Below are 23,308 nucleotides of genomic sequence, written 5' to 3'. Positions count from 1 at the left end.
AACGCGCTAGCGGCCTTCCAGCTAAGGCATATAGCTGCACGTGACGTGGAGAGGCACACATCGACACAGGGTGGACCACGAAGGCCAATCCAATCCACACCACCCCTGAGCTCCATTAAGTTGTGTAAATCACGACTCTGGCTATTGTCAACACACGGATGACGAGAGTAATCGCGGTGTCATACACAAACAACGGTGGTCCAAATCATACGGCGAAACCAAGCATACTCTCTAGGGCTCGAACTTAGGCAACAAACAACATGGAATCGGTACCTAAATCAATACAGAAGGTCCAGGCGTCACTGGAGCCTTATGTCAAACCACGGGAGCAAGTGGCCTACATTCGACGCGCCTTAGCTCTTCATCTTCAAGCATGTGGCCAGCCGGGCCCTATCCAGAAGCCCCTTTCACTTGTCGACTCTTCATGCAGGGTTACACCAACGCAAGAGGTTAGAGGCCTACAAAAGGAATATCTCAAGGCCCTGGACGCAAATCTCAAGGCTCGCAATGAGTACGAGAACATAAGATATGAAACAGTAACAACAGCTACTTCCCGAACCAAAAATGTCGATACCAGCGACCAGGTTGAAGAACACGTTGCTCTCATAAAATTGCGACAGAAACACCAACGTCTACAGACGGTGCAGAAATACCTGGATCTATTGGTGCACCAGCCTGCAGCATCTTCAGACTTTCTCGATCTGGGGGATATATTCAGCGACTCATCTCTTCTTCCAAACGTCCCTAAAGAAGTAGTGAGCGGCTTTGTAGTCGGTGCCAGCACAAACGAAACAGACTTGGGTGGGCTGGCTGGGCAGTTGGAGAAGGTCGTGCTCAGAGCCAAATTGCTTCTACAGCGTGAAGAGCAGCTTTTAGCAGATGTTCGACAAAGGACAGGGCCGCTGGCAGGTCATGTCAGGGATGAGGCGAAAGTGCATGCTTTGGACACGACCCGAACGGAGCTGATCAACTGGATCGAGACGGAACTCAGCAAAGCGTCAGGAGAGTCGGATGACACCACAGCGTCCCAGGGGAACGGATTCAATTCTCGCACCGAACAAGAGGCCATCGACGAACATTTAGCCAAGATCAAGGATAAATACAGCAGATACACGGCGACGAGAAAAGCAGTGCTCAACATCGTCTCAGAACAGACACAGCCGGTCTTGAAACCCAGGGACGAGGGCACATCCAGTTCTGGCCAAAGCCAGGGTATACCAGCGGAACCTACCACCCATCTCCTCATCCCCTACCTCGACAAGCTTCTCTCCCTGTCGCGAGAACAAAAGGGCATGATAACCCAAAAGTCACACATTCACACCGTCCTAGCCAAGCAGACCAAGGAAACCCGACAGGCACTTGACCATCTGGCCGAGGAAAGCCAGCTTCTTCCATTGCACCCCATGCCCGGCACAGGCAGGCCCAAGTCTGGCTTCGGAGAGGACTTCTCTGCTGCCATGTCTGAGAAGCCGATGTCTTCGGATCGCGTCAAGCCTTGGGTGTTCGCAGCAGACTCGGCTAAGATTGCTACACTGGAAGCGGTTGCCGAGAAAATTGAAGAAGGCCAGGTCGCGCTGGAAGGCTCCATGCCAGTGCTTCAGGAAGTCGATAAATTGTTGGGTCAGAGATCTAAGGAGCCTGAGGAAGAAGCAGTAGGAGACATGACGGAAGAAGACATTTGGCTGACGCAAGGGTCGGCCAAAAAGGCCGGTGCAAGGAAGCACGCGACTCATCAGAGAAAGGAGTCAACCGTCAATCCTGATGACATCTGGTCGGCGATTGATGGGAAACTTGGTCTCATCGGTTAAGATCATATTTAGAGCAAGCCCGAATGTGGTATATACCCTGTACAATTGCTTTTTTTGCCATTATCAACGCCTCTACTGTCCAGACCCGGACGCCATCCGTTGTTCGTCAAATTCACTTACTACTCCGGTTGCTTAGTTGTTGCTCCGCCCGCTCATAACTCCCGATATCCTTAAGGCAAGATCAAGGATGGTCAAGTGTTCGTCTGCACCGTCGACAAGTCTCTTATCAACCTCGGAGAAGATGAGAACGATCTTGTTCTTCTGAATATCGGGAACTGTCTCGTCAAAAACGATGGATTGATAGAGCTGTACTTTGGTAAGCAGGGGAATTCCCAAACCGTAGCAATAAGCCACTTACCTGAGTAACGACCTGCCCGGCGCTCCAGCCATCGGCAACCATATCTTCAACCACCTTGGCCACGTTCTGATATGTGTCTGTGGCACCTTGGGGGCGAATGGCACTGACGAGCTCGTCGATGGTGTTTCCGGGGATGACGCCAGCAATATCCTCAATAATCTTGACCGTGACGGGCTTCTTGTCGACATCCATAGCGTCGTCGCCAGACGCGTCCTTGTCGCCAGCACCCACTAACCGCGCCGCACTCTGTAGGAATGTGATAGCTTTTCGCAAGTCACCCTCGCTACACTTGATGAGCGCATCCACGGCGCCGTCCTCCAGCTGCACTCCCTCGTTCTCGGCAATGTCCTCGATTCTCTTTTTGGCGTTACCCTGGTCCAAGCTCTTGAAGCGAAACTTGCTACAACGACTGGCGAGAGGGTCAATAATGCGCGTAACGTAGTTGCAGATGAGGCAGAACCGCGTAATCTTGCTGTATGTTTCCATAGTCCGACGGAGGGCACTCTGCGCGTCCTGGGTCATCGAATCGGCCTCGTCGAGGATGATAATCTTAAAAGGCGGGCAAGGGTATCTCTTTTTGTATTCGTTCGTCGGGTTCGTCAACTGCATGCGAGCGAAGTCCTTCACCTTCTCTCGGACAATGGATATTCCACGCTCGTCGGAAGCATTGAGCTCGAGCACTCGCGATTTCATCATCTCGGGGCCGTAAAGCTCCTTAGCCAGGGCCAGAACTGTCGATGTCTTTCCCGTACCGGGTGGGCCGTAGAAGAGCATGTGAGGGAGCTATAGATCCGAATTAGCTATTTAGGAGGCTAAATGTTGAATCGCGTAGGACAGTTGTACGTTGGAGGCTTGCAGCGTCCTCTGCAGAACAGTAACGGTATGGTCTTGTGCCGTGACATCGCTAAGGGTCTTTGGGCGGCTTTTGCAGCAGGTTAGTATGCGAGAACGAGGTAATTCAATGGATGCGCGCCGGGAGACGAACTATTTTTCAACCCACGGCTGTGCCCTCGTTGGCTGCGCAGATTTCTCCTGCTTCTGGGCCGACGTCCCGTTCGCAGCGGCCGCCTTTCGGGCCTTGAGGTCGAAAAAACTCGCCATGAGAATACAGAACTGATTGACTGCTGTTCGGGTTTGCGTGCGTTGCGCTGGCTGAGATCGGATCAATCGTGGCTGTCCCTCCGTTTGGTGCACTGGTGCAGTAATGACGATCGAGTAAATTCAATTAAAGTACCAGACGCGGTGCTGACCGTGGAGTTGACGCGTGTTGGAGCTTTCTCAGCCGACAGGGGTCGGGGTATGAGCCCAGCGCGTCTCTACATACTATGTACATACCTACGTACAGTAGTAGGTACCTTTCTGTATAATACGGAACCCCGCGGCGATTACCCCACCCAAGGCACGAGAGGTCACTCAAAGATGGTGAACTCATTTACATGGAAAGGCAAAGACTCTCATGTGAAAAATTCCATATCAAGATCTGAAATTCCTTGGAATGGTCTCGAAATCCAATCCAGTTTGGCCTTGGGTCATGCTGTATCAGGGTATGGCACGGCACCCTTTACTTTGACTATTCTTGATGCAGAGGACCTGTATGCTCATACACTCTGGAGCCCAAACTTGCATGGAAGTGATCTTAAGAGACCTAGGCATCTTGAGACAGGTCTTGCGCCGATGATCAATAGACCATTGCCAGTAGGCATTGTCTGAGGAAAAGCAAGTTATCCCAATGTGCATCATCCATCTGTCGCTGAGGAGTACTGGGGACAAAGAGCAATCGCACCGTCATTGGCAGTATACTAGCAGCTGAGAAAACCAATGACAGCTAAGGACAGCAAAGGAAGCATTGACAAATAGCTCTTCCAAGGAAGTACGAAAGGTCTAAGGCGGCCAAGGCATCCTTAGGCGCTGGAAGGCGGTAGCATCACATGTATGGCCCGTAAGGTAGAAAGGCTTGAACATCTTGTCGCAGATGGGAAATTCAAGAGTCCCTTTCGTCGAGGCGCATGTCAATAGGTATCTAGGTCATTCAGGCTCGGATCAAGGTGCCGTCGGCCGTTGCGGGGCTTCCCGGTTCAGCACTGGGAGGGGAGGGAGGAAAGGGATCGTTCTGGGTTATGAAGTTCAAAGCGGCCCAGCTGCCACGCCACACCGCAGCGATTCACCTGCATCAACGCACACTTAAAATTACCCCTCCTGCCCCGCCAAACTGCCGATTTAGTGCAGCTGCTTCGTCCCAGCGTCCCAGCGTTCCAGTGTCCCAGTGTCCGTCCCATCGACAGGCGGCTTCCCACCCGGACTACTTCTACCAGTGAGGCAGCCACCAAACCAACCGAACCAACCGACCAACCAACCAACGGAAGTCGCATTTGGCCGTCTACAGAACTCGTTTTACTGTCCAGACTTCACCTCCGTCAGGCTCTCAGGCCGCGCCCACTTGATCGGTTCCCCGTCTACAATCTTGAAGCCGGCAATCGACCGCACTCTCGCCTACTTACAGCACTCCGGAACCAGAAGGACCGCGCGACCGCTCGCCAAGGGAGCCACGCAGCGCTCGATTCATTAGTCGCCATGGCGGATCAATCCATCATTCGCATCACCAAGGTAGCCTCCATCCCGCCCCGCCCCGCCCATCTCCCTATCTTTTAGTGAGGGGTCGGAATCACAAGGCTGACATTGTTTTCGCAAACCAGGAGTTGAGTGATATCCAGCGAACTTCGGATCTCTGTATGATTCCTGCATACTCTAAGTAAAGACCTGTGCTGACCTAACTGCCAGCTCTAGCCGTCGCTTGCCGGGACGTCGATGTTCGCAACGTCAAGGCCTTGATCATCGGCCCTCACGACACCCCCTACGAGTTCGGTTTCTTCGAGGTACATAGATCGTCTTTCGAGCAGCACAGTCTTGGCAGCATGCTAATCTACATCCAGTTCGCGATCAGGTTCAACAAGGGTGCGTCTACACCATTCTTTAGCCATGTCGCGTTACTCAGCCTGACGTGATAACAGATTATCCACGCAAGTCACCAAGTGTCAACGGAATCACGACGAACGGAGGACGATGCCGATTCAATCCCAACATATACTCGTCCGGCAAGGTTTGCTTGTGGGTTCACATCTACGAAGAATGCTGGTCTGGGGGGTCGCTAACGCTGCTGCAGGTCAATTCTCGGGTACAACAAGGCATATCAGGTTTGCCATGGAACGTTTGACTAACAGCACGTAGCACCTGGCGTGGCGAGCGTGGTGAAGAATGGTCCGCGGCACAGGGCCTTGAGTCCATCCTCATCTCCATCCAGAGCCTAATGTCAGGCAATCCTTACGAAAACGAGCCCGGTTTCGAAGAAGCAAATGATGCGTCAGACAAGAAGAACCAGAAGGACTACGTCCAGAAGGTAGCCAAACTCAGTGCCATAATAGGCGAGAAATGACAAGAACTGACTTCGATGCCCAGATACGCCACGAGACTCTTCGAATCTCCGTCATCCAACGCATGGAGGAGTATTTGGGCTTGACTCCAGATGGCAATGCAATCGTCCAGCAGTCTGCAGCAGACGGAGAACAGCTGGAGATGGACACTGAGGACATGGATGACACCAACGTTCCCTTTGAACCATTCAAGGACCTGTGCAAGCGAAGGTTCCTTTGGTACTATGATAATTACCTGCTCGCTATACAGAAGGCCAAGACGGAAGTCAAGGACCACCAAGCTTTCGTACGTATGCCATTCGAGGGCGCTAGCAACTCCATGGATGGCAAATTCAACTACACGGAACTGGAGAGGCGCCTCCGCAATGTCAAGGCTGCCCTTGACAACGAGCTTGTCAAATGGGCCAAAGAGGGCCAGGCCGCGAGCGAGAAGGAGATGACAGTCTCGGTCAACCTACGACACCAGTATGAGCAAGTGGTGCAAACATTCAAACGCCAGGACATTCCTCATGACGTTCAGCTGGAGGACAACAACCCTCTCGTCTGGGTAATCACCTACTTTGGACGGCCGATGACGAACCTTGACGGCGGTCTCTTCCGTATCAAGATTCACTTCAGCCCAAGATTCCCTGAAGAACAACCCCGTGTCAAGTTCCACACACGCATCTTCCATCACCGTATCTCGGAGGATGGTACGGCTTGCTACTTTCCCAACTCACTCAGAAAAGACGATGTGCGTTCCCATATCGAGGCCGTCTTTACAGCACTGGAGGAAGAGGATCCCGCCTACGACCCTCGAACGCTAGTGAACCCTGAGGCCCACAAGCTCTATTGGGGAGGCGCCGACGGGCGTAAAAACTACAACCGCCGACTTCGCAGGTCGGTGCAGCAAAGCATGGAGTAAGGAACAGTCCGTCGTCACATTGCTTGCTCTGGCTAACATCTGTAGCGACTTCTGATGCCGGTGTGCCATTGCGAAAACGCGCGCCTAGCGTGTCGGATCACATAAAAGCCACATGAGCATGCGCCCGTGTGTGTTTGGTACGGCTTCAGTACACAAGCCGGCTCTGACTCTTCAACTGGAACGATGGGGATTAATGACGGTCGGCTTTGGGTTTACCTGGGTTCATCATGGTCTTTAAGGGACTGGACGGCGTTTACGGCATCGGAATCATGCATACCAGGAACGGGTTAGGGGACTGTCCCGTTAGACTCCAGTAGATACCTCGACTAATGACGCAACGAAAGGAGCTTTTTCTGAACATCTCAGTCTATTGTGTTTGCCTTAATGGATAACGGCTTCAGAACGTAAACCATATTGGCAATTTTTTTGGTAACCTGAGCCCATGCTCACCGTAACGCCTGCCTATCCTAAGCAACCTAGATATGCGTACCAACTCATAACCTCATGATTTCCCATAATACAGCATCATTCATACACCCGTTTGTAGGATGCTACTCCTTTGAGCGTGGGGAGTAAAGACATACTCGACCGCGAATGTCATGTTGTTTACCGCTTGCCACCTTTTGCCTTCTTGTCGATTCTATCCTTCCCGGGGGTGTAGGGGGCCGCAACGCCTATGAAAGACCTTTGGTTACCTCCAGGCTCCCCCTTGAACTCATATGTGCCGTTCGGTCCCAACGTCGCCGGTGCCCCTTGACTCGGTCGCGCTATTTGGTCCGCGTGGATCTTGTCGAGAGACTCGCCGACAACAGCATATTGCGACCAGTTGATGGGCGGACAACGCACTACGTTCTGGGGTTTAGGCAAAGACTCCCACGGCTGCGGCTGTGCCTTGGCCTTTCCTTGCCTGGTGCCGTCCTCTCCAGCCCCCTGATCGGCTTTGGTGCCGTCCGTCTCATCGTCCGAATCGGAGTCCGACTCCGGGAATAGCTTGTCGCCTTGCGTATGCACCTTGCCTGCTCCGAGATCAGCGAGGAAGGCAGAGGGGTTCTCCACGGCGGCATTCTTCGCAGCGTTGAGAGCCTGTATGTCGGCGGTAGCCTTCTTTGATTGCATCTGAAGGATGGAGATGGCCGACTTGAGGGCTAGGACGTCCGGGTTGGATTCGAAATCGATGGGTTCCGGGCGCGGAGGCGGGATGGCGGCCGCGGTCGGTGGCTGTGAGGTGTGGGTGAGGACCGGGCGGTCGGCGGCGAAGGGGGCGACGGGGTCGGGCAGGCGGGCCGGGGGCAGAGTCGGGGTTATGGGGCTGATGGGGGGCCGGGCGGGGGACGAGGAACGGGAGGAGCGCGGAGGGGTCTGCTGCGGTGTGGGATCTGTTGCGCTGGCCGTAGATGTAGTGGCAGGTGTCGCGGCGCCAGCCGCAGACGCAGATGGCGCTGGCGCTGGCGCGTTCGATGTGCGCGGAGAGACTGAGTCTGTTGATATCGTAAGGCCGGGCATGGTGGGCGAGGCTGGCGGCTTCCTCACGAAAGGAGGGTATGTGATGGTTTGTTTTGTTCGTGTTGGGTTTGTAAGCGGAAGAAACGAGTTATCGGGAGGCTGTAATGTCCCCTCTCTTGGTGGGGTTCGCATGAAGGAGGGGGAAAGGCCAGGGGGGAATCGGTGCTGGAAGTGCACCGTGCGTTGCTCACACCGCGGCCTGCGCGCAGATGGCTCGGCAACTTTGTCAGCGTCAGGGTCACTAGCGCGGACAGGGAAGGCTGCTTTCAGCTAAAGTCAGGTTCAGGCGGAAGCCCGTGGAAGATTTCCAGAGCAAACCCGCGTTGCGATAGTTTAGACGATTGAGAGTCGGCCGGATCCCACCGGCCAACGGACGTAATAGTCTGGCAAAGCCTAAGTAAGCGTTGGAACAGGAGGTCAAGCTGGGGAGTGACGTCTTTTGTTTGTTCTTTCTCCTTGTCAAGCTCACTCAAACTGGTGCAAGAAGTCGATGCCGGTTGAAAGACCGGGAAATCGAAACAAACCCAAAGTTTGATGTCTGAATGCACGTTGACCACTGGCTAGGACCATTCGAGGAAGGCGGCGCGCCCGCAAGAAGATGTCAAGATCCGATCCCTGGGGAGACCGAGGCGCGTCGTGCACGGCCTCTCTGCCAATGTGACTGCACGTGCCAGGTACCCCGCTCATCATCGCCAGGGTCCGGAGGCTTGGGCCTGAAGAGCAAGAGTGATTGGTTCTCGTACCGAGATTTCTTTTCCAGCAACTGCTGCAGAGCGTGTACGGCCAAGCTGAGGGCAGAAGGCGATGCTGAAGCGTCTCCGGAAATGGTCAGCATGGGTATCGGCTTTGAGTCAGAGGAAGAGCTTATTCACTGAATCCAGATGTCATGGGAATAATACTGAAGTCCACCAATGCGATTTCGGGCTTCTCTCGGCTCATAGGTCTCCGTCTAAGCAACGTTTTGCCATACGTCCGTATTTTCCGCACATCCTTGAAAGCCTGGCGCTTAAGAATCACAAAATCTGCCAGGGGAGGACTGGGGTGCAGCCAACAATAGCTGATAATCGAGGACTGCAGCTTGGGATCTAGGATCCAGGATGCAGCACTTCAATTTTGTGGCTACAGCTTAGCATGGGATTTGCTTTTTTCACCAACCCATCTGCCTAGCCGACTATTGAATTTCGTCCAATATCCGTGTGCGAATCAGGGAATCATGTCGTAACAGGCCCGTTCACCACTCCTAGCCTCATCACCAACAGGCCTCGTGGTTGGGACGTCGCGATGGTGTGCCTTGTTTTCCTTGATCATTAGCGAGAATCAGTCTCATCCACCTTTGAGATTGACAACTGCCGCTCAAAGCGTATTTTCAGCCGGTTGGGTTTCCTGACAAAGGACATGGCGCCCCGATTCTGGAAGCCAATGTGTATGGAGGTGGATCCTGATCTTAATCTTAACCCAGGGGCTCGGGAGAGCCGGTGTTCAAACCGACGACTTCTAGGCAGATCGACAAAGGGCGAAACATAACGCCGTCAGTAGGCTAGCAGCGTTTTGCTGCACCATTCTCGCGACTTGGTCTCTAAGCTATGCTCACGACTGCTGCGACACAGCAGCAACAAGTGGCTCAAGAGTCGTTTGGGCGGACCAGTGCGTTCTCCATCCCTTGCATGGCACCGGCCTTGGACAGTATCGGGCAAAGTGTCGATTGAGACCCAGCGATCTCTCAGCAACAGTTCGACAGGAAATACGTCAGCTTCAGGTGGTCGGACCAGCCGTCTGTCGCTGCAGCGAAGTCTTTACCAACGTTTGCGTTAGCGTGTGTTTGGTCCCATGGTGGCGTCCACTCACGACGCGAACCTGGCAGACCGGGCAGCACCGGGAAGGTGGTCGCCGAGGTGCCTTGCTCTTTCTCCTCCCATCACAGCAAGGGCTAACGATATGGGCAGCTGAGCACGGGGGCATGGACAAGGCATGGCAATCCACCAAGGAAATCGTGGGAAGGTGCAGCCAACTCGGTTCACCTGCTCTTTTCAGGGATAGCTCCCACAAGTCGACCCTGAGGAAAGCATGGCTATCCAAGACCTCCCTACGCTTTCCTTTTTCATTGCGTTTTCTACTATGCAGGGCGTCCTTCTCGCACGTTACTGCCACGAGGTCGCTCCAACCCGCTCGCTGATCTTGTCTACTTCTATTCCTCTTTCCGCATCGGTCTCAACTTTCTTTCTCTCCTTCCACTTTTGCTCACACCAGCAGTTGATCGAATATACAATCTCACGATTTCCTCTCCTTCATCCGCATCCCCCAGACTTCTCTAGCTTCGGTATATCTGTCAGCTATATTATTCCTCTCTTCACTATTTCGATATACATACCTCATCTCGCAGCCGCCTTCTGTCTGTCCTTATGGGAAAATTGAGCAACACCGGTCACACTCACCACCCAAGGTATTCAGTTGCACTCCTGTTACTGTGTACGAGTAAATCGTCGCACGACATCGGTGCTTGAATGACACGCATCCCTTCTACGCTGTTGAAGTGAACAATGCGCCTTTTCCATCGACATCGCAACAAGCAAAAACATCCACCTCCTCTTCCTGACCGCGAAGATTACCAATTTCCATTGACCTCACCAACACCGCTACCGCCTATTCGTAACTTTTCTTACCCAACCGCAACGCTACAAACACCTTCAATCACCCTCCAACAGTCAGCCGCTCAATCAAGCAGCCGGCCTTCTGTGAACGACGCTTCCCAAAACCCCAGTACGAAGGTTCGACCTTCCAGAGAGGGTGGAGGCAACGAACCCCCATTCTACTGGGCCTCCTCTTACATTCCTCTACGAGGTGAAGAAGACTTCACCTCGGCAGATCTAGTGACATCAACTTCGATTAGCGGACCAGAGGCATTTGCCTACGGCTAGGTGCCGGTCCCTGAGAACAAGAAGAAGCGAAGAGGCCTCCTCGGACTATCAACGCCGCATAGAACCAAAAGGGCTCTTCAAGATACACACGCTTCGGAGAACGCACGAGATATAAAACAAAATCTCCTTTTTGGTCAAGAATCCCAATCTTCGGCTTCACGAGCATCATCCAAAACTGTCATTAGTGGTTCATCCAAGGAAGCGTTCCCCACAAGACGCTTTCAAATCCGGCACAAAATTGCCAAATCTGTCGATTTTTCGTCTGCCTATCTACGCTCACCGAGCCCACCACGACCTGCATCCAGTTCAGGCGTCGCAGCTGTCGATACAAGAACAGCGCCACACAAGATTGGTTTAGCGATAGACGAAGAGGACAACCATCCGGGTATTTTGCTCGAACTCGGTGACGACGAAATGGGTCTCAGACGGCGTATCTCGGAGATGGACTTGAGAATGTCTCCTTCGAGACGCACGTTGTCCGACCAGGTGCAGCAGCCCGAGCCTAGTGTCTACGCTACTAGTGTCAGTGAAACGCCAACGAAAATGAGGTCTGAGGAGAAGCTCAAGCTCAAGGATGGCAAGACACGCTGGGTCAACCAGCTCAAGGACTGGTTCAGCGTCGGCGAACCATCCTCTCATGACTGGAAGCAGTTGAAAAAGCAGGAGTTCCACAGACACGGAATCGCCATGAACGATCCTGATGCAAGCGCAAAGCTGCATGCCCCCATAGGGGCCATCCCCGAAGAGGCCATTAAGCCATCCAGCGGCCCTGACCCTGAGGTCATTGCCAGGAAAAGAGCCGCGAATCGCAAGCAACTTCCTCGAGCTTACGGTGGTTGCGAGAGGACTTCGGGTTCCATTTCTTCCGAGTCTTCTAGTGGCAGCAAGGAAGTCAACCCTATTGCGCCTTGGGCGTAGTCGGACTGGACCTCATTGTCAAGAAAATGGTTCCTTGCGGTCTCGGAAGACTGGGGGCAGCGCGGAGGGAAGTGATGAATGAAAACGTAGCCACGATGAAGATGATGATTTGCTTGTATCGCTTTCACAGTATACCCGCTTCTGGACGCTGCGAACCTGTCAGCTCGTCAAAGAAGCCGCATTGGAATTTCGAATCCTGCTTGAAGAGCGCTATAGAACTAAAGTTGTGGAAATGCAGTCCCGTATGAGGGTACCATAGCCTGATGAAAACGAAAAATTTCTACACCATTTCATTAAGAGTGACAGTTGACATGCTATCGTGAGGTTCCCCACGTCTTGAGCAGTAAAAAATCGGACGGTTCGACGTTGGTTCGGAGTAAACAAGTATGACGTTTGTGGAGATGATGGGCCCATACCTAGACGTGATCTGGAATCGACGAAGCAAACAAGCACGTTGATCATGGACAGACCCCGTTTTGGAAATCTGGACTTCCATGGACCCAAAAAGTCGGGGCCAGCCGTCGTACTCAAAGAACCTCACCCCATTCCATCACTCTTCAGACCGATGTTTCTTCAGCGCAGGGTGACACATCATGCCGACACTCGTTAAGCGGCGTCTTGTCTTGGAGCAGACAACCTTGCTCGTCGGCCGGAGTGAGTGGCAAGACATTGTGCCTTCCTGCTGGATCGCGATCGGGCCAGGGTGGGGGGGCACAGAAAAGAGAAGCACACCACACGCGCAGTTTCGTCCGTGTACGCCACTGATGCCTAGAACACACAATTGAGTGGTTGTTTGGTTATCGGGTCTCGAGGCGAAGGGCGCCAAGGATACGAACCCCTTCAGCTGAAATCTCGTTGGCAGAGTGTGCCCAGCCCGACACGCAGCATTTCGGGCCTGGCTCCTACCGCTGGAAGCAGACCGGTCGTTTATTAACATTCCCTGATTTTGCTGCAGAAACCAGACGCTTTGCTCAGCTGCGCTCGCGCAGTGGCCGCCGTCGTCGTGCCGTGCTGTTGCTTGTCTTCCCCCACGCGTTAGCCGGAGCTTAGCTCCGGGTCGGTGGACATTACCATCGGGACGAGACCATCGTAGACAGCCCACTGGTCCAATTGGCGATCCGCGGTGCCAGCGCCGCGGATCCACCTTTCCGCTTTCGGTGCCATCTAGAGTGCCCATTCGTCCCGAATGACGTACACGACCACACATTGGTGCATGAAGCTCTGGCCTCTCTCTCCGTCTGTGGTGGTGCAGTTGTGTGCTTTGAGCACCCCTGCCGTCATCGAGACGTATTGTTACAAAAAGTGGGATGTGTTTGTGTGGCAGCCGCCGGTTGTGTTAGCTGTCCAAGCATCGAGTTCTTGAAGAATTTCCGTTTCTACATCCTCACTTTTCCCGTGTATTGTTCCATCGACTTTGTAGTGTTTCGGTCGAGGTAACAGCAAGCAGCAACCTCTAAGATATCCTGTTGGCCGGCAGTCGCGCCCGCTTACTATAAGGACTCCGGATACAACACCAAGCCTACGACTACGACGACGACACCAAACTCCATATAGACATCATGTCTTCACTTTGGGGCACGAGGAACAAGAAAGACGACGACAATGCTCCGGAGGGACCCCCTGAGGAGAGGGTGTCGAGTGAGTACACGGTGCGGGAACCCGATGAACACACGCGCCTGCTTCCGAACAGACTCGACAGCGACAACCGGCAGTACTTGACGCCTGATGACCCGGCAGTGTCACCGTACAACCTCTGGACTGTGCGAGTGATGCGCTGGATGACAGTGCTTTTCACAGCTCTTACCTTTACGTGGTGGACTCTTACCTTGGTGTCCGCCTTCGTCACGCCGCCTGGCATGCACACCCGCGGTTCGGGCTTCTATGCTTTCAGCTACTCGAGTCTGGCACTTTTCACCCTTCTGTTCACACTCGTGTTCTTTGGCGCGCCATCGAAGGCCGTCCGGATCTTGTCCATCTTCATGGCCGTCATGTTGTTCGTCGATATGATTCTCATCGTTGCGGTGCAGAAGAACCGCTACGAAGAGACGGGCGTTGGGGTCGCAAGTGTCGTCTGTAAGTCAGAGCCCATACCCAAGACACACCCATTTACTAACGAGTCGATATCAGGGGCTTTCCTTACGAGCTTGTGGGCGCTGGCATGCGACCGGACCGTGAAATGGGGCAAAGCCGAAGAAGAGGAGCGCTTGACCGGCCGAGTCGAGACCAGGCGCACCGTTTGGGAATGGACCGAGGTGCTTATCTCCACCATTGCCTATGTGATCCTCTCCGTGGTTATCGTGTTGATCACCGCCACTCTCATCCTCCGATCTCTAGATGCTGGGTATGGGCCGCCGGGTGAGCAGTACTGGGTGGATGGTGACCAGTACCGAATTCACGTTTACTGCGACGGCAACGGCACCGATGCTGCAGGGACCAAGCTGCCTACTGTTCTTTTCGAGGGCGGCGACCTGCCAGTCGAGAACGGACTTTGGCAATTTGCGCAAAATGCTCTGAAGAATGGTTCCATTTCAAGATACTGCTTTGCCGACCGTCCAGGTTATGGATGGAGTGACACTGCGCCTAGTCCGCTCTCGGCCGGCATGGCTACTGACGCGCTGAGCGAGGCTCTCGCACGAGCGGGCGAACATGGCCCCTGGGTACTGGCAAGCGCCGGCATTGGTTCCGTATACTCACAGATCTTCTCTTCCCGACACGGCAGAGAGGTCAATGGTCTCCTTCTGATTGATCCTCTCCACGAAGACCTCCTCGGTCGGGTCTCGGACCCCGGGCGAGGATTCATGTACTGGCTGCGGGGCGTCCTTTCACCTCTGGGACTTGAACGTCTGCCAGGCGCCATCTTCAAAGGACGTACCAGTGCAGACCGTGTCTGGGGCCGTTCTGCTAGACAGAATGGCAAGTATTTGTTCACGAAGTTGCAAGAGAGTCTCGTGGCCGACACGCTCACCAAGCGTGAGGTGATCAGCAGCAAGGCGATTCAATACCCGGATGCGCCTCTGGTGCTAATCACTTCTGGCGAGAACGTTCGAAAGGACAGCGAATGGGAGGACAAGCAGAGGGACTTCAGCCATTTGACGAGGAATTTGAAGCATTGGGATATCGTCGACAAGGCGCCTCACAATGTGTGGGAGACGCTTGATGGTCGCCAGAAGATCGAAAAGAGGCTTCGCCAAATGGTCCGTGCATGAAGCAAGCAGCCATTGGAAGCGTTCAAAGCATTCCCGGTACTTCGATTGTCTCTTTTGCTGGATTATTTGTTTGCCGTTGCATGTCGGTCGATTGCATACAGGTGGGAGGCTATGGATACGTTTTAGGACAGTCTGATTGTAGCGTGATCGATAATTAATTAGGAGACGAAATGATGAAAGCGACTTGACTCTGATAGACTTTCGACCAGTGGAGATGTTAGTAATTGCCTGGATTGTCCTCGGCGAAGAGGCATGATGCAATGACTCGTGGCCGGAGCAATGTGCCATGTCCGTGTAGATGCACCTAAAACAGTTTCGCGGATGGCCAGTATAACTGTCTGAATGTCTTGTATAGTGCGCTACGTCGTCAATACCAAACAAGTCGTCTCCCAGCAACAAATCGACATAGGAGAAATAAAGAACAATTGGGAAATCATGACAGAGAGGTCCTAAGGGAAGAGAGTGCTCAGCTTGTCTGTTAAAGTCAGGCTTTGTTGGATGTGACGTCGGATGTTATTTGTTGAAGAAGCTACCATGTATTGCCTCCATGCATCTTGGCTTCGACGGGATCCTGCATGTGGTTTTTGCTTGTTTGTTGCAGAAGCTTTGGCAGGGAACAGCTTTTGGTGTAGGTTCGGCTATTACTCACGCGACATGCTGCTGTGGCGGCGGCGGCGATTCTCCTAAACCCCAGGGAATTGTGGGCAGGGCAGAGGGGACTACCTACCAGGTTGCCAAGAATGGCTGCTGCTGCTAAGACAGGCTAAGGTTCGGCCAGTCGACCTATTCGTCCCATGTCTGAAACCCAAGGGCTGCACATCATTATGTTGGTAGCGTCTGAACTTTGAACCTTGGGTTGTCCGATGTGTATGCGTAGGAGTCTGTGGATTGTGCTTTGCATGGGCAGTTGGCTTCACCTTTGGCTTGAATGTCGACCTGCCCACTGCTTCATCCGTAATGCGAGGGCCAGGGCGACGGAAGGGTATACTCTACGCTGCTAAGACGATGGGGTGGTAATGACCTCGTGTGTTTGACGTACCAAGAGAACAGCCTGTGGTCCTGTCAGCCCGTATGAGACGCAATGGTGCAGAGTGAATACGAAATATGGCATGGAAAATGTGATGCATACATGCATGCAATAAGATAAAATAGAAACGAACACGAAGAGGAGACTAGGTCGAGTCCACTCCAGCTTCGGGGCATCTTAGCTCGTCGAAGGCGGCCGGACACCGCACCGAGCGACCTCGAAAATTTGGAGAATGGGCAATTACGAGTTCGTGTCGTGAACGGTTCCAAAAGCCCCTCCCCGGCTCCCCCCAGATACTCCCTCTTATTTCAAAACGCGACCCAATGACGGCAATGCCTGCTCTTTGGGTGCCCGCCGACTGTCATTTTTAGTGCCATTTCCCGCCGAGCAGGAGGGCCCCGAAAAGTGAGACCAAACGGCTTTAATGCTCCCCAATGCTCCTCAAGAATCCGACTCAAGAGTCAAGCAGAGCCCCTCAACCCGGTGCACCCCTGGGCCTGAAGGATTGGGACCCCAAAAATAGTGTGGACATTATGTCTTCGGACGGCGCCTAAGAAACCCAAGGGAGGGCAAGTCAGGGACAAGGCCCCTTGCGGTTCCGTGCTTTTGGAGATTTGGATGCCATTCCTCCCCGGACACTCAACGCGGAAAGGCCGCCCTACAGCCCAGCGAGGAGGTGTCAAGCCTCGAAGACATGTTCGTGCCATGCTGAGCCTTGTCGTGGCCGTGCCAATGATAGCGCCCAGATACCTGATGCCAGTCAGTCCTGTGCCTGCTACTCTGTACTGGTGATGACGATCATGATGCTAAGATGCGCCCTGAAAAAATTGGCAGACGCCTTGCCTGTTTCCTCTGTCATGTCTGTTCCTATCTAAGGTTTCCTGCCGAGTGGGCTTCCTTGGTCAGCACACCCGGCGGGCTTGAGTTGTCGAGACCCATGTCGGTTGAAATGTGGCCTTCTGCCTGGGTTATCGTCTGCACGTAAGATGAGCGCCGCGAGGACTCGGAAGGCAGAAGTCGTCTGTTGGGCGGGAAACACCACGTTCTGAACGACAATCGGTGGAGAAAGAGAAGATACCGTACGGCGACTCGACAGGACAGCGCGGTTGCCCTTGAGATATTGGGATAACAGACGAGGTACGTACCTTTAGCTACAGCATCCGCCGCACCTGTCTGCAGTCACGCCACGGTACAGAGTACCTGCCTTGCTTTGGGGCGTGACTGCTGAAGCGGGGATTGTAAGGGGGGGTCTGTCGCAGTGTCCGCGATGCCCCTGACCGGTGATAGGGCGAACGTCACTCTTCAAGGGTCCACGCAGGACGGAAGTAAAGTAAGGCACGCTGTACTCCATACCTACCTTATTCAAGCCAAATCTCACGTATCCGCCGCACTTTGCCTACCCACTCTCACCTCCCCCCCTTGCTCCTTGCTGTTCTCACTCACACGGCCGCTGCTGCTGCTGCTGATGCTGGTGCTGTTGCGTGTGTGTTGCTGGAGGCGCTGGAATTAACTCGCTACCTCAACGTGGTGCATGTGCCGTCCCTCGCTCGTCTGCTCTGCTCTGCTCGTCTCGTCTAGTTCCTGAGCTCCGCACCCGCACCTGCTCCGCACCGTACGGGAGGCAGTATCCGCTGAGTGGTGCGTACCTGCGATCTCTCCGAAACTGAAACCCCTTGCTTCTCTCGAATAACCCAACGACGAATCCCACCCCATTCGGGCTGAAGCCACCGACCGCCATTCAGTCACGGTCACAATCCTCCATTTGTCGACGGCAAGAACCACCATCTGCAGGGCAACAGTCCCGATTCGTCTTGCCTTGCCAAGTCCAGATTTGCTAGCGACTACGCATCGTCACGAATGTGACCACCTTATCCTACCTACCTACCTACCTTTCTCGATCCTTGGGCCGACCAACGACAACCTAACTCGCCTTCCTGTCGCCGCCGGGTACGCAACCTCATATAATCTACCGCTTGCGTCCCTGCCCTCTCCTCGTCCGGTCCTTCCTCAACCTTCCAATCTTCGGGGACCAGAATTAAGTAGGACAGAAAAGAGTCGTACCTTCCCCGTGCGCGAGTGCAAGCGCCAGTGGGCAGCTTCAACGGAGGCCTGCAATCCCTCGAGGTGAATGAATTTCCCTTCCTGACAGCTGAGACAGCAAAACCACCAGCATCCCACAAGGGGACCAGTTGCTCCTTCCACCTGCCTTTACTAATGCTGTCTCTTCGTTCAGAATTCCGTCCACCTCTATGAGTTCGCAATTACCCCACGACGATAACGACCTCAAGCTATGGAGAACGATCCGCCTTCCGCTACCTCCTCGAGGCGGGGTCGTCTAATGGGCAAGCTCTTCGCCATGAAGGAGAAAGATCGCAAGCCGACGGCTGAAGAGACGGGAAGCAGCATCAACGACTTCCTCAATGGCCCCTCCGACACTCTGCAGGTCGCCCATGCGACGCCCGCCTCCGCCCTCCCGACCCTAACGAAGCTCGATACCACATCCGCTACTCGCTATCCTCAAGCGCTATCTGTCGCTAGTCACTCTCAGCAGAGCTTGAACCTCCCATATCACCCTGCGCGTAGCCCTGGACATAACCCCGGCATCCCACCACGGAGCCCGCGGCGCAACAACAGAAAGGGACTGACCGTTCGCTTTGTGGATACCTACCCTGAAATTATTGGAGAGGGTGGTGATGAGTCGGAGATCCCAGCTATTGAGGTATCGAGACGCAAGAAGCAGCGCCCTCCTCCGTCTCCCAACCGCAGGCCCGTCGCTGCTGTCCACGACTCTCCTCCCAGAGCGCCTTCTGCGCCCAAAGAGGACCCAGACTTCATGCCAGGCCGTTTACGACGGACGCAGACAGGGTTTTCCTCCATCAGTAACGAACCTGTTGAGCCCAAAGAACCCCTCCCGTCTACAGGGAGGTCGCACCGGGCAATGCTGTCCCGGCCCCTTACCTGGACACTCCAACCAGCGCAAAGGATGAGAATCGCAAGTCCTTCATAGAGGTTCAACAGGCTGAGATGCGCCAGGCTGAGGGCAGAGCATTCGCTGAGGCCGCACGTTCCGCCAGCCAGCCTTCACACCCCGAGCGCGAGCAGCTTGGGAGCCAAGCACCTCTCATACCTCAGGTGCAAGAGTCGCCAACAAAATCTCCAGTTCCGCCTGCCAAGGTCCCCTTGCCACCGAGATCCCCAGAAGACCAGAGAAGGCCCCCCGATCAAAGTCCGTCTTCTGTCTATTCAAGCAGCACCGACTTCAGCCAACCGGGCAATGTCAGCTTCTCCCGCCAGCCTTCTCTTAGCTCTCAATACAACATGGCTCCTCCTTCTGCCACGATCGCCTCCAGACAGGCCTCTTTCAACATGCACGACGCGGTTCTGGCCGTTGGCGATGACGCTCTCAACACGTTTGTTGCGCGCACTCGACACCTCAATGAACTTTTCAGACTGCACGCTGAGACAATGAAGCCGCTTTCAGCCTGTTCACAGAATGAACTGGCGCGCGCTGCCCTGTGGTGGTTCTTAAAAGGCCGTATGGCTTTGGAGGTTGCGGTGCGAGCACGACCCAGCAGCCCCAAGGGGCAGATGCAGAATGACATGGACCGCCAGCAGGCTTACGCCAACCTTGCCAAGGGATATTGGCTTTCAGAAGAGGCCATCCCTGAGCTTTTGGAGAACAAGCGACTCGCTCCAGACGCAGGCATTAATGAGATCCGGTCAACACTCGTGATGGCACTTAAGAAGTTGGCTGTCTCGATGAAGCGAAACGGCTCCCTTCCGCCCGAGGAGGCGTTCCTGCCTCAGACCATTGACAAATCTATCTGGGTTGAGTATCCGAGACTCAGCATCGACATGATCGCGCTTCTTACAGCTGATTCGTCTGCGGCCATGACGGGCGTGGTCCGCACTCCTTCACCTTTGGAGATCTTGGAGACGCTGCCTCCGAGCGACACAGCTGAAAACTTCACGTTCGGCAGAATCAACACTGACGTATTTCTGATGGAGCAAGGCATGGACTCTCAGAGATTCTACTTCCCCTGTCTGTTGACTATGGTTCGACCCCAGAAACAGCCTAACCTTGTTTTTGTGATTGCCAGCCAGCATGGAGAAGTCAATCTTCGGATTCAGGGAAACAAGGCCATGGGCCCAACCTGGGACGATGTCCGTTGGCGCAACGAGACTTGTTCGCTTGAGGTCAAGCTGCCTCGCGGCTTCATGATTGTTGCGCAGTGCTCGCAGCAGGATTACAGAATGCTCTGGAGTATGTACGACTTTGGTGCTAAGGTCCAGTCAACACTTTACCCCAGAGCAGAGGAGCATTGCGTTTTCCGTTCTACGCTGCATTCATTTCAGTACTTCGATTCAGACCCCCAAGCCAGGGCGTTTCCCAAGGAGCCCGTGCAAGGTTGCGACGTGGCGCTCTTCGAGAAGATTCATAAGGAGCATGCTGCTGCCGGTCCTCGCGCATACCACCGTGGATTCAGAATCGCCGTTGTGAGCGGCCCTCACACGAGAACCCTCAGCGGCATCAACCACAGTTACTCGCCACAGATGCCAATTCCTTTTGGATTCCTTAGATCGGACGGAGGCGAGCCGGCCTTGTTGCTCAAGTACGACAACGGTCGGCAGAAGGTGACCATGGCACTCTCGTTCGGCGATGAAAGGGAGCGATCCCAGTTCCACAGCATGCTCGCGGGCACTTCTGTGCAAAAGCATGAGACCATCTACGCTGATGTCCCTCTGCTTGGTTTTTCCATTTCGACAGGTCTGCAAGGGGGCAAGTATCTGCCAGGTGTTAGCCAGGTCCCCTGGACGTCCCTTCGGGTCATCAATGAAGACGCGGATGAGGACTATCCCCGCACGGTTTTGTCAGACAGGCTGCGGGTGGTTGTCGAATCCAAGCAAGGCTCCCTTACTGATCGAGTGAACCTTCAGCCTGGCGAATTGAGAGTCAGGCTGGAGGTTCAAGACACAAAGTCTCTGGTAGTGATGCGTCAGCCGCAGTTCGACATGACTTCCATGTTAGCGGATGGATCTATTGACAAGGACGTCCCCAAGGCGATGGCCGACATGCTCCAGATGCTGCAAACGACTCAAACCATTCGCACCTACAGCTTCCCGACCCAGAGAGATCTCCATGCCTTTCAGGCCGCCTTCACGGGTTTTACCGTCATCTTCGATGGCCTTGCGGCGACCTTTGCCATATCTCGTCGGCGAATGGTGGTCCCGATTCACAAGAAATGGGAGGCTGGATTGACTCGAGTTCAGGTGGTGCAGCAGGGCTCCATCATACAGCTGCTTGCATTCTTCCCCGATTTCCACCATGGGCAATGTATGAACTTTCAATTGAAGGGCACAGATGTTTATGAGATGTTTTCGCGGAGCAGCAAGGCAGGTGTCAAGTTTGTTGACGCCAAATTCCCGCTGCCGCGGATGCCTAACGGCAGCGACGGACTGTCAGACGACATGGGATTCATCTGCTTGGACCTTCCGGATCTGCCGGGAGAGCACGATGACATCTCGCTCCTCTTCGAGAACGAGGCGGGTAAGTTTTTCGTTAGCTGAATGGTCTCGGGCTCGTGCTAACTTCCGAACAGAACGCGACCGTCTGTGCCAGTGTCTCCCAGCACCCGTCAAGGGGGCCTCCAGATCGCTGAGAGGCAAATAAGTCCAAGCGGACAAGTCGATTTAAATAGGTGATGTGTTGTGCGAAGGAAGACGCATCATCCAAAGCATTGCATTGAGAAGCAGAGTCCGGACATTCGAAATACGAGATACCCAGCAGTCGGTTCATCACATTGCTTCGCAGACAACGGACGACGGTACCAGAGAGGCGGTTGAAGCACAAGGGACGGAAACGGCAAGAGCCGTTGATAGGAGCCGGTAGGAGTGGCATTAGTTTATACCGAGATGAAGATTGCCTAGGGATTCGAGCGATGCGGCAACTTTGGCCGGAAGACTCGGGTTTGGCACCGGGCACGGCGTGGAAGGCTAAGCATTGCCGCGAGCTTCCCAAGCAGTTTTGTTGGTTTAAGAGCAACTGTGCAAAATGACCAAGGGGGGGGGGGGGGGGGGGTGTGGTCAGGTCTGTTCTGCCTAGTAGGATATGTTGTTGGTGGTAAGACGGGGCAGGCAGACAAGGATAAGCATTACGCATACAAGTGGTGTGCCTCTAGGTAGGGAGACAAGACAGCATCTTGCCAATGATACGCGTATCGTGACATAGGATGCACGCGAAGTTGCCGAATTGTGCGAGTGAAAGCCGCGTTTAGAGGAGCCAAGATGGCTGTGTTCATGTGCTGAATCCAACAAGAATCCCCGCAGTTGGAGCCTTTACTTGGTGGTCACTTCTGGCTGATCTGGGGCCGTGGGGGGCTCTGGTCTTGGGCTGCATCTCGAAATGGTCAAATATTGCCTAGAAGTTCTGACACTGCCACAATCCACCCGCATGATGGTGGGATGCGTGTGAAAGAATGGCATACTACAGGCTGACAGAGGTCATCGTTTAGCTGATTCCTGATTCATCTGATGTTGGCGCTGTCTGTATACTCATTCAATCCGGTATGTCTCTTTTCCCTCTTTGCTTCCCTCTCTGTCTGCAACCCGAATTCCAATCCACTTGGTTGAAAAATGGCTAGGATGATGGAGCAGCAACGCGACTAAACGTTCATGGCACTACGCATGCATAGCTGCCATAGGATACATACTATGTAGTACTGTGCAGCAAAGGCGCACCCACTGGACTAAGTGAATGAGCCACTGAACAGAAGGGGGAGTCCCTTACCGACTAATTGGCTAGTGGGGAGAAATGCTATGGGCATGTGATTGGATGCAGGGTAGCACAGCATTGGCGGTATTGGGCATGGGGATGGGATGGGACGGAAGGGAAAGGAGGGGAGGAAGCTGGGGTGACACTCCCGTGCGAACAGATGCGGGCTGCATCTCGATATTTGGGAAACAGCCCCGTCCCCTCCTCAGGCGAAAGCTAGATCCAAATCGTGAAAGAAGAGACTAACTCGAGAGATCCAGAGACGGTTGCGTTGTCATGCAGCCATGATACCCAAATTCGCAGTAGTGCAGCTTGGTGGCCTGGCCTCTTGAGCATCATTGCGCTGCGCTGATGGATGACCACCAACTTGGCTCTGGGCCATCTGTGCACGGAACCAAGACATGGGGCATCAGAGAAGCAGACGCAGACCAGCGCCAAAAAAAAAAAAAAAGTTTCCCGAAAAATGACG

General features: G+C 54.0%; 7 protein-coding genes across 7 annotated transcripts; 5 read left to right on the top strand and 2 right to left on the bottom strand.

Annotated features, from left to right (window-relative positions):
- Positions 1-260: 260 nt before the first annotated feature.
- ColSpa_02345 (uncharacterized protein) lies at positions 261-1,808 on the top strand (the record flags this gene model as incomplete). The annotated part of the gene is made up of 1 exon (XM_049268557.1): positions 261-1,808. The coding sequence occupies one exon, from the start codon at positions 261-263 to the stop codon at positions 1,806-1,808; it is 1,548 nt and encodes a 515-aa protein (XP_049124514.1).
- Positions 1,809-1,940: 132 nt separating this feature from the next.
- On the bottom strand, positions 1,941-2,940 carry ColSpa_02344 (replication factor C subunit 3; the record flags this gene model as incomplete). Its single annotated transcript, XM_049268556.1, has 2 exons — positions 1,941-2,114; positions 2,167-2,940. 2 exons carry the CDS (start codon positions 2,938-2,940, stop codon positions 1,941-1,943), a joined length of 948 nt encoding a protein of 315 aa, XP_049124513.1.
- A 1,797-nt stretch (positions 2,941-4,737) lies between these two features.
- On the top strand, positions 4,738-6,498 carry ColSpa_02343 (ubiquitin-conjugating enzyme E2Q-like protein 1; the record flags this gene model as incomplete). The annotated part of the gene is made up of 5 exons (XM_049268555.1): positions 4,738-4,770; positions 4,989-5,118; positions 5,175-5,271; positions 5,392-5,560; positions 5,620-6,498. 5 exons carry the CDS (start codon positions 4,738-4,740, stop codon positions 6,496-6,498), a joined length of 1,308 nt encoding a protein of 435 aa, XP_049124512.1.
- A 606-nt stretch (positions 6,499-7,104) lies between these two features.
- On the bottom strand, positions 7,105-8,001 carry ColSpa_02342 (uncharacterized protein; the record flags this gene model as incomplete). Its single annotated transcript, XM_049268554.1, has 1 exon — positions 7,105-8,001. The coding sequence occupies one exon, from the start codon at positions 7,999-8,001 to the stop codon at positions 7,105-7,107; it is 897 nt and encodes a 298-aa protein (XP_049124511.1).
- Positions 8,002-11,330: 3,329 nt separating this feature from the next.
- ColSpa_02341 (uncharacterized protein) lies at positions 11,331-11,834 on the top strand (the record flags this gene model as incomplete). Its single annotated transcript, XM_049268553.1, has 1 exon — positions 11,331-11,834. The coding sequence occupies one exon, from the start codon at positions 11,331-11,333 to the stop codon at positions 11,832-11,834; it is 504 nt and encodes a 167-aa protein (XP_049124510.1).
- Positions 11,835-13,393: 1,559 nt separating this feature from the next.
- Positions 13,394-15,040, top strand: ColSpa_02340 (uncharacterized protein; the record flags this gene model as incomplete). The annotated part of the gene is made up of 1 exon (XM_049268552.1): positions 13,394-15,040. One exon carries the CDS (start codon positions 13,394-13,396, stop codon positions 15,038-15,040), a length of 1,647 nt encoding a protein of 548 aa, XP_049124509.1.
- Positions 15,041-18,357: 3,317 nt separating this feature from the next.
- On the top strand, positions 18,358-21,738 carry ColSpa_02339 (uncharacterized protein; the record flags this gene model as incomplete). The annotated part of the gene is made up of 3 exons (XM_049268551.1): positions 18,358-18,932; positions 18,989-21,615; positions 21,668-21,738. 3 exons carry the CDS (start codon positions 18,358-18,360, stop codon positions 21,736-21,738), a joined length of 3,273 nt encoding a protein of 1,090 aa, XP_049124508.1.
- Between the last annotated feature and the right edge of the window lie 1,570 nt (positions 21,739-23,308).

The sequence above is a fragment of the Colletotrichum spaethianum genome, assembly GCF_022836535.1.
Source record: "Colletotrichum spaethianum MAFF 239500 DNA, contig04, whole genome shotgun sequence".
Lineage (NCBI taxonomy): Eukaryota > Fungi > Ascomycota > Sordariomycetes > Glomerellales > Glomerellaceae > Colletotrichum > Colletotrichum spaethianum.
This window is presented reverse-complemented; position numbering and strand designations above follow the sequence as displayed.